This window comes from Aspergillus nomiae (genome assembly GCF_001204775.2).
Source record: "Aspergillus nomiae NRRL 13137 chromosome Unknown contig00039, whole genome shotgun sequence".
Classification (NCBI taxonomy): Eukaryota; Fungi; Ascomycota; class Eurotiomycetes; order Eurotiales; family Aspergillaceae; genus Aspergillus; species Aspergillus nomiae.
This window is the reverse complement of record NW_015378094.1, coordinates 39,494-51,954: the sequence shown is the minus strand read 5'-3', so window position 1 is coordinate 51,954 and position 12,461 is coordinate 39,494. Positions and strand designations below refer to the sequence as shown.

Here is a 12,461-nt window from a genome sequence, read left to right as displayed (position 1 = left end):
CATGTTAAAATCTTTAATGCATGGTCGGCGTTGGTTTCGTTGCTATTTTGCGAGTTTGTACAATTCATAAAAAGTCGGTCAAGACCTTCTTTGGGAGTCTGGATAGGGCGATTTTTGTCACATAGAAAATTCACAATTGATATTGAAGCCTTGATCTAGTAAGAACGTCTTGTATTTATCGTAACGACTCATATCTCATATGAAGAGTAAGAAGTTGGTATTCTTATTTGAACAACAACCGGTAGCGGAAATCGATGGTGTAAGCGGGGTCGCTGACTGCTATCTCTTGCCCGTCTTCTACTAAATCCCTAAGCTTAGAGTTCAGATTGACCCTGGTCTGTTCCTCCAATTGGGGGGGGAAACGCTGGTAGAGGGTCTTTTCTTCCGTTCTCATGCTAGGCTTCTTAAGCTGAGCTTCCGGCAGGTCGCCAAGAGTGTCGATGTACTCTTGTAGGGTCATGTCCGGATCAACGGTCATATTTCGCGCGAGGTTGCCACAGACAGGGCAATCCGGTTTCTTTTCAGCCTCGAACGTATATGTGTACACACCTTCTTCACCGGCGTACATCATATAGTTATCAAGGTACGGGTTGCACGATGTGGCGATTTTTAATGCCTCAGATGTTGTCGCAGCGGCAATGACGGCGTTTGTGGAGGCGATTGCAGGAATAATGTTCTTGACTACACCCTGGGTCATCTGGAAGGTGACTCCGTGAATATGAAATTGCTTTGCTCGCTCAAGAGCTGCATTATACACCCAACCAATGTGGTCAAGATCATCACTATCGAATGGGTCGTCCTTGCGCTTTTCCTGCCAGGCGATCTGGTGCGCCCACTCGATACAATGTTGGGGCTGCCGAGGGATAGTCGCAATTGTGCACAGCGGAACCGCAGGGCGGGGTGCGTGCATGTCAAGCTGGCATTCAATGCACGACGACAGGGTTGGTAGAATAACACGCGCTTGCCCTTTGAAGCCTGGTCTTTGTTAGTATTTTGTGATAGCCCAGGTGGCCTAACATACCTTCAGTTCCTCCATCAATGAGAGGCTTCAGGCTCTCAGGGTTCTCAGGATCAACCATGCCAATAAGGGTGGCATTGATCCATCGTCTCGCTTCTATGCTATCGAGACCGCAAACGACTATCTTGAACTGCATGTAGTAATCCTCATCCTTATCTTGAATCTTCCCTACATAAGGTGTAATTTTGACACCTTTGACTCGTCTCTCTACGAAAGCCGCGGCAACCTCGGCTTTAGGTTTGCCGATGTCAGATTGACGAAATAAAAACTGACGATTTAGATTAGAGATGTCGATGGTATCTGTTAAAGTTAGCTGCGGTATCCCGGACAAAGTGATAGGGGAAAGACTTGCCCATATCAATAACATGGATATCCTTGAAGCCTGACAAAGCAAGGTTCTTCAGGATCTCACATCCTAAACCTCCAGCCCCGCTAAGATCGTTTCACTTAGTGACCATACCCATCAACAACAGGAGGGGCGCGTATATACATACATAACTCTGGACGACGTTAGTGGTTAATGATTTGCTTAATCACTTCGGAACATACAGGATTTTTGATGTCTCCAAAGCACCAATGGTCTCTGGACCGGGCACCCAGTCTTCATCGCTGAATGGTCCCGGCCTAGTTAATACCTTGTGGAGGTGTTTCCTGCGTGCAGTGAGCGAAATTATTAATGACAAAAGTAGAAGAAAGGGCATCTTACCACCTAAGGGAAGAGTCTGCGGAAGCCATATTGAGCAAGGGTTGCGCTCTATTCAATCTAGGTTACAATGGGCGTCTCTGTGATTAGTTGATTTCACAGCATCCGTAGTTAATGACGCCAGAGGCTTGGGCTGTACTTCACTAAAATGAGTGTTTCAGAGGAGTCGATGATAAATATAAATCCCCTTTCTAAAGGTCACCTAAATTCTCAGGACTCAAATGAGACAACCTATGTCTGGTGGAAACAAGTGCAGGTAGTGAAGATAGGAGGTCGTTGATTGATTGACTGATTGATTGTTCCCAGATACACTCCGCTGCACGTGACCCCACCGCTTATACAATTTCCTCCAACCTTTGCCAATCATTCTACTTTCCTCCAACGCCAGGTACTCAAGAAAATGGACGGCTTATTGACAGAGGTTAAGACCGCTACTCATGGCCGGGATACGTCTCTGTTGATTGTCGAGGAGGGACCTGTCAACGGATTAGAGAGGCATATGGCCACTTCTGAAGCCGACACTGATGCAGATCCAACATCCGCGGATTTTATATTAACAGTACTCAAGTCGAAGCCTGACCGCGCGGGACTTTATGGCGTCTTGAAAGTTCTGGATCCATCAAACGAATGCATAATCCCAAAGGCTTTGATATTAGAGTTCCAAGCCCGACAACAGCTCAGATACTTAATGCTTTAGGCACCGTTACGATCCCTGATCATTGGGCAGCATTGAATACAAAGTCAAAGGGGTCAACACCAGAGGCCAATAAACTACGAGCCGTTCTGTTGAGATGCTTTAGTAGCGTATCTGGTATCAGTTGCTTGGTGGCTCAACTCCGCTCGCTTATAACTGCAGCTCGGTCATCCTCCCAACAAGCGAAAGCATCAGGGTCTCAAATTCAGATTCGAGATATTCTGACAATCCTTTCTGCTCTCTTGAAGCCCAAAGATCTTACATTACGCATATACATAGATATCGAAGCTCTCTACAGCAATTCAACTCAGAAGCAGGTTGCCTGGAGAGAATTTCTATCTCTTATTGCTGCTAGCAAGGTTCTCTCGGCTACAGCGGAGGCCCTCACGTTAGTTGGGAATTTTGATGGCTTGAGTACAATCTCATGGATTGGAGACGGCCCCAAATATACCTCTTGGTTAGGTACTAACATCTGTCACATGGTGTCAAAACTTGAGTTCGATAACGAGGGTGCTTGGAAAGCGGTTACTTCTCTAACTGGACGAGCATTGAGCCTTGGTTATACAGGTACTTTGTATTATTTATATCCTATTTCGTATGCTGATGATTATGCCCAGATTATTTGGCCCGCGAATTATACACTAGCTTGCTCATCAACGAGACTCTCCGAGTACGATATAATTCTCTCTTCGATAAACTTCGGCCAATGGAGCAGTTTGCAGTGTTGGAAGCCATATTCCGTGAAGTTGACAAGAAATATTTCTTGACACTGATTGATGAAAGCGACGAGGCTATTCTGGGCCAGCGTGTTAACGGTGTTGCAGGATTATGTTCTAGCATCATTGGAGAGCGCCAACATATACAAACTCAGCTTCTGGATTGGCTGTCAAAAGGCCAGGGTGGCTCCATACAGACCATTGGGTTACGCAGGGCATTGTTGGCTAGCTTTGCAGATCAGAAGGGTAAGCTCAACTCAGCATTGCCTTATAGTCTCTAGTAACATGGGGTGGTTATAGACTTAATGATGACGCTGCTCAAAAAGAGCCTGGAACAGTCTAGTGACAAGTTCTATATTAAGCATGCGCCAATTGTGAGCCAAGAAGGTACACCCACATCTTTGCGACTGTAGTTAAGGCCTTGATAATGACAAACCTCAGCGAATACCCAAGTCCTCCTTCTGGCAGCAGGATACGTCAGGCGACTTGATTCAAATGCCATGATGGAAATAGGACGTTCGAGTGCGTTTCTCAACACGGTTTCCAACCGCTTAGCCGCGTCATCATCTAAAGCCCGGTTTCTTGGAATGATCATTGGGATGTCAATTTCGCAGCTCATTGAAAAGCCGGGGAAGGCAATGAAATTCGACATCGATGAAATGGAGAGTGACTGGGCCTTGTGGTACTTCAACTTGGTCAACACTCAAGACAGTTTTGCATCTTTGGAATCAATTAAATTGCCAACTGACTCAGAAACTGCCAAAGGTTCATCCTATTCAGCAACTGCTACTCGGAAACCACCACCTCCGCGGACAGCGAAGATAGTGGCCATTGAAGAAATAGAGTCCGAAAACGAAGAGTCCGAAGAAGATGACGACCTCGTCCCCTACGAAAAACCCGATGAAGATCCATACGATTCAGACGAGGACCCAACGTTAGTCCAACGCAACAAACCAATAGCGCCAGTGTGAGTCAGGCAAGAATAATCTCTTGTATAAATGTGACTGACGTGTTTTAGCTACATTCGCGACCTGATAATCTGCCTAAGAGACACGGAGAATATAGAACGCTTTGAACTGGCGATATGCACTGCGCCTTCATTAATCAGACGCAAATCTGCCTTCGGGACTGAACTTGCCGAGAATACCGAAGAGCTGGCTCTTGTCATAGTTGGTCTACAAGAGCAGAGCAAATTCCCGAAATTCCATGAGTATCGGCTCCAGAGTATCATCGCCTTGATCGTGTCCCAACCTTTGAAGATGGGTAGATGGTTCACTGCGATGTTTTTCGACGGAGACCTGTCTCAAGTCCAACGATCCGCAGTTCTGACAGGTCTAGGTCTGAGCGCTCGTGAAATATCTGGGAATGGCGAGAATGACGCTAAGACACTGGGCCTCCCAACACTACCTGACGCGTCGTTCCCATCCGGAAAGTTACCAGCCAATCTGGAAGCTTTATACTCGAGCAATGAATCCCCAATAGCCAGCCTAACAAAGAAGCTAGCACAAACTTCCCTCCAGCCGCTGGCAGCTAATGCTGCAGATTCACTTTCTGGCCCGAGCGCGCTTAAAGTGCGAACATTCTCTTCGCGAATGGAGGTCGAGAAGCAACGCCAGCAGCGAGAGGCCCAACGACAGAAATCTACGGCTAAAGATCTCTACAAAGTGTTGGCGGAAGGGTTCTTCTACCCACTAAAGGGTCGATTTGAGATCATGATGTTACAGTTCTCTTCGTGAGTACTACCTAAGAAAATGATACTTCTATCAAGGTCTTATTCTAACAACGATACAGATCAACAGCACCTTCATATAACCCCTTCCTCACCCCTAATATTCTTACTTTATTCATCCAAACCCTTACCCTTACTCTTTCTACCATGGGGCCTCATACTCCGTACCTCCCTACTGTCACAGAGGATGCAATAACCTTCCTCCTCTCGCTCCACACGCGTCCCGTTTCTGATGACCCCATAATCCTCTCTGCCCTTCTGGCTTTCTTCCTCGCAATAGTAGATTTGAACGTCGCATCAGGCTCTACCGGCGAAGAACGACTCGTCACCGAGTTCGCGTCGCAGGTCATCGAGCTACGTGAGTGGGCAGGTGAGGTTTTCGACCGTACACCTTCAGTCAAGGGGGACGAACCCAGAGAACAGGTTAGAACGTTAGCAGCAGGTGTCATGGTAAAGCTAGGAGAAGTGATGGAAAGGTACCAAGGGCGGTTGATGGGCGTGAATTCCGGGTTTAAATATTGATCTGTGTAGATACGATAGATAGAAATAGTATACAGTATCCAACAATTCAGTATAAAGTGCTCAGCGTACCATTTTCATTCACGATTATTAACTAAGTCATGACGATTAAGATATATGCATAACAGTTACTCTCAAAGGTCCTCATATCCCACGACCACTTATTCCGTCTTCGTGAAATCCTGCTTCTCAATCGCAGCCTCCATCATTCTATCCCCATTGATAATGCTCGTGGTACAGATCACGATCTTCCTCTTCGGTGCCTCCTGCTCAGCAATAAACCGTAATGCAGCGATTTCCGTAAACGTAATACCACCCAAGAAAAACACATAAACTGTCTTGGTAGCATTGTTACCGCTCAGTGTTTGCCGGGCACGGATCGCCTTGTCATCGCCCTTTTGGACGATACTAAACGTTGCGCCGCGGGCGCTCTTGACTACGTCTTCGAAACCGAGCCAGCCTGGGGACGCGGTACTGGCTGGACTGGGGGAGGCGGAGGCAGCGACGGATCCACCTCGGATGAGGGAGAGAACGTATGGCTTTTGCAGGACGCATTGGACGAGACGGACGCTGAGGGGGGCGAAGCCGCTGTATACGTAGGCAATGTCGTTCGGGTCCTTCTCGCTGACTTCCTCCACTACAAGACGGAGATTCTTACGCAGATAGCCATAGTTTGTTTTGGAGCCTGGTTGGGTGCCCGTTGTCGGCAGGAGCATGGCTGTAGCGGAGGATCGGGGTTGAAGGAGCTCCATTTTCTCGAGAGCAGAGAACGTGAGTAGGTGTTGGTGGCCGTATGCGTGGACGATCTGTCGCTTGAAGTTTTCGAGGTCGCGTGGGCGGAGACCGCCTGCCATGCAGGATTCCAGACAAAGGAGGCGGAGGACGGTTTTGAGAGGGACGTCGCGAGCGATGAGCTCTTCGACGGAGTCGTGTTGGTAGGTTGGGTCGGCGCCTGCGGCGTTGTTTTGCTGGACTTCTAGGATCTTGCGGAAGATGTCTGAGCGGGTGTTTCGCATGATCTCCTCGGCGAGGTTGGTATGGACGCGGAGGCTTTGATGCTCTAGTTGGTATGTTGGTAGTTTGTTGACGAATTCACGGAGTTCGGTTGTGGTCTTCGCGGTGTGGCGGCTTTCGTAGTCACTTTCGAGACGACGGGCTACCTTGTTCAGAATGTCGCCGACGATGGCGAAGTTGGCGTCACGCAATTGGCTAAAGAGTTGATCGGAGGCGTCTAGCTGGATTTTACGCTTTTGACTCTGCTTGGATGTTTGCTGTGGGGCTTTGGAAGATTCTTGTGCTTGGGGGGCAGGTGTTGAACCAACGATGGCTGTGTCCACGTCTGCCTGGTTGTGCTTGATTCCTACGGTTTCATCGATCAAGCCCTCATACGTGAGTTGAGTGAGAAGGGCAGAGCCAAAGTCGACTTCACGGTCGATGATGATCAGGCTTTCAGTATCTGCGCTTGGGAGGAGCCCCCTGGAGCTGAGGTCAGTCAGACCAGAGCTCTCTTCAGCATCAAGTTCTTTTCTCATGCGTAGCAAAAGATCTGCCAATCGTCGTGCATTGTCGCCCTTGCCGATTATACGGGGGAAGTAGCCGTGCCTCTGCTGAATACCCATGAGGGCCTTGGCAGCCAGATAGACACAGCCTGGATCTTTGTGCTGCGACAATCAATACGCATGCTTTCGCAGGTAAAGGCTCAGGCTTACCAGGTACAAGTCGCTAAACGAGTCCTCTAGCTCTAATGACAAGACATCTTGCTCCAGAGGCATGAAGTACACGGGAAGTTCTGCGATGTTCACATCCCCGATGATTCCTGCATCTTCCAGGATTGCATTGCTTACAAGCGTACGTCTTGGGGCCCAGAATATAGAGAATTCATGTTCAACATTTCCATTCCGCTGTAGGCGTTTAATCTGGTCTAAGAGATGTCAGCTCATTCTGATGGCATTCAGTCGGAGAAATTGAGAAAGAAAGCCTTATGGATGAGCTGATATAAAATAACAAGATTCTTAATTTAGGGATCTTTTGACTACGTAGAGTAGGAATGCATCCGCGTAATCTACTGTTTGTCCCATTTGTGGTGTCCGCGCTTCACCATTCATAAGACGAGCAGACAGAAACAAAACTACGAGACGGTGGTAAGCAGAAAACGACATACCTGCGACGGTCCGCACCTGGCGTGTCTTTTCAGCATGAACTAGGAATACCACATTGCGTTGAGAGGAGTCCACATTGGCATTCTCCAGTAGGAACACTCGGTCTACACCGTACTCTTGGAGTAGAGAGAACTTGACAAAGAGCCCGACTGGACCGGCCAGATCCTGGCTGACAACAAGGTTCTTCTTCCCACGCACCTGCACCGATTTCAGCTAAGCCCGAGAGATTTGTTGGTGCCTTGAGAGACCCGGAGCCTTACTCACGCCTTCAAGCAGAGTCAACAGATCCCTACGCGCTTTGTCCTTAAAATAGTCAGCATCAGACCCAGGATACGGCGCCATGGCTGCAGGGAAGCACTTGAGGACGTGTGATTGGGAGAGGAAGGCAAAGAAGCCAACCTTGAATGTTTTCGGCGACGGCCTTTTGAGGCTTTGACGGTACAGGCTAAACCCCGTCCGGCCTAGTGACTACACCGCCCAGCACTGCCACATGGGGTTTGTATGGATGTACTGTACAATACAGGTATTGCAGTTAGGTACTAGGTAAGGTTAAGGACCCTTTGAGTATGTGGTGGTACTGGTAATACTTGTCGCCACGGGGTCTCGACTCTCCATCCAATAATTCCCCAAGAGGGGTCTCCTTTAATTGTGCCAGTTTCACATTTCCTTTCTCCTGTCTCACTTCTTCCTCCTCTCAGTTATTTGGAGCTATTCCACCTTCTGTTCAATCTCATATCTTGCTGCGATTGCTGCTTTCTTTTCTTTTCATTTTATTTTCAGCTGAGTGTGTTTGTGCTTCATACCCATTTGCACTGAGTTCAGGGTCTACTACAAGATGGTATTCGGACGCAAGAAGGACGACGACGATTCCTCTAACCGCCGTGCGCTCTTCGGCTCTAGGTCGAAGAACAAGAGTCCCGCGCCTCCCGCCAACCCTTACGCAAAGCCTATTCCTACCGACCCTTACACTAAAGCCAAGATAAATGCTGGAGTGGCTCCTCTACCAGCGGGCGAACAGCCACCTGCTCACAACACTCCCGCGGGCGCAAACGTTCCTGGCGACAACAAGCTCCAGGGAGGTTATGCTCCCAACAAGTTTGTCAACCAAGGTGGATATGGAGGTGATCGATTTGGTGGTGGGGGTCCAGCCCCGGCCGCGTCGCGGTATGGCCCCGGTGGGTATGGAGGATTAGGTAGCGCCGATCCCAATGATCCAGGTGATGCTGGCAGAGAAGCTTTGTTTGGAGGAGCTAGGGAACGAGCGGAACAACAGCAGTCACAGGGTGCACCACCCCCCCGTACTCCGAGGGCACTCCCTCTTACGGCGGCGGTAGCAATGCATACACCACTTCGACCTATCAGGAGCGCCATCTTACAGCAGAGGAAGAGGAAGAAGAAGAGATCCAGACCATCAAGCAGGATATTCGGTTTATCAAGCAGGGTGATGTGGCTTCCACCCGGAATGCGCTTCGTATCGCGGCGCAGGCCGAGGAGACAGGTCGGGAAACTCTTGCTCGTTTGGGTGCGCAAGGCGAGCGGATCCACGATACTGAGAAGAGCTTGGACATTGCCACGATAGAAGGTCGCATTGCCGAGGAGAAGGCAAAGGAGTTGAAGACGCTTAACAAGAGCATGTTCGCCGTTCATGTCTCAAATCCTTTTACCAGCGCCCGTCGTCGCCGAGACCGCGATGAGAAGATCTTGAATACTCACCGGGAAGAGCGTGAAACTCGTGAAGGCACTCGCAAGGAGGCTTTCGGCACCAACCAGCGTATGGAGCGTACGTTCAGAGAGATCGACCGTGAAGCCGGCAAGCATAACGGACGAGCGCGTACAAACGCTACCGAGCGTGCTAAGTATCAATTCGAGGCTGATAGTGAGGATGAGGCGATGGAGGACGAGATTGAACAGAATCTGGACTTGCTGTCCGGAGCTGCAGGCCGGTTGCATGGGCTTTCTAAAGCGACAGGCCGCGAGCTGGATGAGCAGAATCGCCATCTGGAGCGTATCATGCAAAAGGTGAGCTTCCCTAATTTTGACCATGCTTATAGAATAGGAACTAATTCCCTTATAGAGCGATTTTGTCGACGACCAGATTGCTATGAACCGCGCCAAGCTGGACCGGATTCGTTAGACTTCCTGTGGTATATAGAGAATTCGCGGGAAAGTTGTCGACGCCTGGTGCTCTCAACTTCAATGCGAATTGTCACTATGCATATTCTTCCCATTAACTACATATCCATGGCGTTCTGGGTTCTCATATCTTCAATCCTAGTGTTTGTTACCTGCCTTGATTCTTGAGATCTTGCATTGGAGGAAATTAATAGTACTTATCACTTTCGGTCAAATAGAGCATGCTCTGCCAGAGTCTATACCCAAGTTGGCCGCAAGTTATATGGTAGGCTCTATTGTAGAACATAGAAATTTGATTATTTGCTCAAAGACATCCATCAGGCTGGTACGCAAATCCGTCGCCGACTGTTTACCACAGCTACTCATCATACACCCAGTTGAAAATGACCAATTATGAATCTGGCAAACCGAAAACGATCTAACACTCTGCCGAGATAGCATGTCAATAGTGCTAGTAGCACTCACTACAGGCTCAGTCAAGCTCTTCTACCCAGCTACCATTCCTGAAGTCCAGGGCTCTGGGTATTCCTTCATTTACGACATATAATTGTCAAGGCAGTTGATCCTTTCACTGCGACTACAGTACTGGGTTCTGAGGCTGCTAGATTCTTCACGTGGACTGAACAGACCTGTCTTGATATACTCGGTAAATTTCTATGAATTGTGGCCCATCATAAATGATATCCAGCATATACTACCGCATATAAGACTCCACCATACCCACTACAGACGATAACGAAACCCCACCGTCTTCCAATCAGTCACATCCTCATAATCTTCTGGCCGCAAATCGACCGACCTCACCAACTCCGAAACATCATTGTCACCTCGTCGCCGGTCCTGGACCACCTTGCCCCCAACAGCCCCCGACAGACTCGCATTGCCCTGAACGCCCTCCTCGTGGTCCCTTCTCTTGTTAGTAAGCTGCAAATAAACCCTCAACGAGATAGCCAAGCCACCAGAAATGATATAGCAGATCAGAATAGCTTTAAACGAAGTCTGATACGTTGGCGCCTCGCTCGCTCTAAACAACTGCGGGCCTGCGATATTCCCCGCACAGTATGCCACGAACATCATGGCAGTCATTGTCATCTTCTTCGTGACGCCCCGGTAGTTCGCCTGGACGAGAGACATAGCTAGGGGCAAGGCACCCGGTCCCGTCGCGAGGAGGAAGTATCCGAACAGCTGAGCACCTAGAGGGACATGATGAGCGCGGGCGTAAATCAACGCACTTCCTATGATTGATAAAGCAACAATGCAGACGATTAAGATGCAGTTCATCTTTCTATAGCGACCCGCAATCCAGCCTGTAATAGTGATCGTGGAAGCGCTGACCACACTAGAGGGGATATTAATGAGTGTGGATTCAAGCGACGAAAACCCGAAGGATTTAATGACAAGGTTTCCAAAGTTTTGCGTACCCCCGTTCGGAATCTGTGTTAGAATAGCGATGGCGAAGAGATGCCAGGTTTTTGGATCCTGGATACACTCGAATGCCTGCTCCCATTTCCAGTTTGTTTTCTCGGTGCGTCCAGTTCCGGCAATTACCGCGCGATGGGCCATGAATTCTCGTTCTTGGGGCGTTAGGAACGTGGCTTTTGATATGCTATCTGGTAGGAAGGCGAGTAGTACGAATCCCCATAAAAAGGTGGCAATGCCCAGGATGATGAACATCCACATCCATGGTCGGAGAGGGTGCTCGATGTGTCCTATACCATACGCTAGGAGGCTAGCGACGAGACCGCCGATGGAGTTTCCTGAGAACCAGATGCCGGTTCGGAAGGGGATCTCGTCCCGCGTATACCATGTTGTCGTTATGAACATGAATGCAGGGTGATCGTTGCTTCTGCGATGCCTAACAGGAATCGGACTGCGAGCAGGCCGCCGTAGTTGACGCAAGCTGCGGTTAGGGCGACGACAGCGCCCCAGAAGAGGGTGTTGGCTGCCAGGTATTTTGCGACAGGGAGTCGGGGGATGAGATAGTTTGTAGGGACTTCCCAAAAGAAATAACCGAAGTAGAAGATGCTGGATACCCAGCTGTATTGCTGTCCGATGAGGTGCTAGGTGCGGTTAGTTTAGAGTGGTTTGTCAGAGGCGCTACTAGGGTATAAATGAGGTGCATACTGTGTCGTCAATGAGGCCGAAGACGGACGCGCTAGATAAAATAGTTTTATCCATGAAATTGAACATATATGTAATAAACAATAGAGGAATGAGTCGCATATCAACTTTACGCAATGCGCTGGAGGCAATAACCTGGGCGTTATCATCGTGATTGCTTTCGTCTATGGCTCGAGCTGTCGAAGCCATAGTGTCTCGTTTTGTGGTTACGATTTGCTATAATATCGGGAATATTGTTCATTTCACGACAAGGCGCAAAAGGTCTGGCGGGAGATAGCATTTTATAGAGTTACTATTCCAAAGGAACAAAGGGAGGGGAATGCGTCTTATCATGAATTGTCTGCTGTGCAGCTGATAAGCCTGAGATGTCGGTAAATTAACCGATTGGAATGCAGGTAATTAATGTCATATAAGCTTTCATCTTTGTACATATACTCACCCTATGATAAATGATTCTCTATAATGGTGTGCTACTTTGGTCAAAAAATTAAGTTAATATTTTTAGATATGTGACATATGCAAGATGAGTAGTAAGCGAGCATATTTATTGTATAGCTTCACAGACGATTCCTACCTCCTCTTCCGAAGCACAGGCCCACTATTGGTTAGGAAGACATTACTACCTTAGATGGAAATGCTGCTGGTAGGATAAGTCATATGGACTGAAGT

The 12,461-nt window shown here is 48.6% G+C and overlaps 5 protein-coding genes across 5 annotated transcripts; 2 read left to right on the top strand and 3 right to left on the bottom strand.

The window, feature by feature from the left end:
• Nucleotides 1-223: 223 nt before the first annotated feature.
• On the bottom strand, nucleotides 224-1,753 carry ANOM_002939 (NEDD8-activating protein UBA3; the record flags this gene model as incomplete). Its single annotated transcript, XM_015548196.1, has 6 exons — nucleotides 224-975; nucleotides 1,022-1,286; nucleotides 1,348-1,450; nucleotides 1,513-1,518; nucleotides 1,568-1,669; nucleotides 1,725-1,753. The coding sequence occupies 6 exons, from the start codon at nucleotides 1,751-1,753 to the stop codon at nucleotides 224-226; spliced, it is 1,257 nt and encodes a 418-aa protein (XP_015409997.1).
• Nucleotides 1,754-2,121: 368 nt separating this feature from the next.
• On the top strand, nucleotides 2,122-5,382 carry ANOM_002938 (telomere length regulation TEL2 family protein; the record flags this gene model as incomplete). The annotated part of the gene is made up of 7 exons (XM_015548195.1): nucleotides 2,122-2,328; nucleotides 2,403-2,982; nucleotides 3,033-3,377; nucleotides 3,432-3,518; nucleotides 3,573-4,098; nucleotides 4,150-4,863; nucleotides 4,923-5,382. The coding sequence occupies 7 exons, from the start codon at nucleotides 2,122-2,124 to the stop codon at nucleotides 5,380-5,382; spliced, it is 2,919 nt and encodes a 972-aa protein (XP_015409998.1).
• A 158-nt stretch (nucleotides 5,383-5,540) lies between these two features.
• Nucleotides 5,541-7,912, bottom strand: ANOM_002937 (Sec1 family protein; the record flags this gene model as incomplete). The annotated part of the gene is made up of 4 exons (XM_015548194.1): nucleotides 7,803-7,912; nucleotides 7,541-7,736; nucleotides 7,089-7,300; nucleotides 5,541-7,040 (listed from the first exon to the last, which is right to left on the bottom strand). Exons 1-4 carry the CDS (start codon nucleotides 7,878-7,880, stop codon nucleotides 5,541-5,543), a joined length of 1,986 nt encoding a protein of 661 aa, XP_015409995.1. The 5' UTR covers nucleotides 7,881-7,912.
• Nucleotides 7,913-8,373: 461 nt separating this feature from the next.
• ANOM_002936 (putative plasma membrane SNARE protein (Sec9)) lies at nucleotides 8,374-9,704 on the top strand (the record flags this gene model as incomplete). The annotated part of the gene is made up of 3 exons (XM_015548193.1): nucleotides 8,374-8,755; nucleotides 8,821-9,557; nucleotides 9,613-9,704. 3 exons carry the CDS (start codon nucleotides 8,374-8,376, stop codon nucleotides 9,670-9,672), a joined length of 1,179 nt encoding a protein of 392 aa, XP_015409996.1. The 3' UTR covers nucleotides 9,673-9,704.
• Nucleotides 9,705-10,394: 690 nt separating this feature from the next.
• On the bottom strand, nucleotides 10,395-11,981 carry ANOM_002935 (allantoate permease; the record flags this gene model as incomplete). Its single annotated transcript, XM_015548192.1, has 3 exons — nucleotides 10,395-11,459; nucleotides 11,543-11,731; nucleotides 11,796-11,981. 3 exons carry the CDS (start codon nucleotides 11,979-11,981, stop codon nucleotides 10,395-10,397), a joined length of 1,440 nt encoding a protein of 479 aa, XP_015409993.1.
• Between the last annotated feature and the right edge of the window lie 480 nt (nucleotides 11,982-12,461).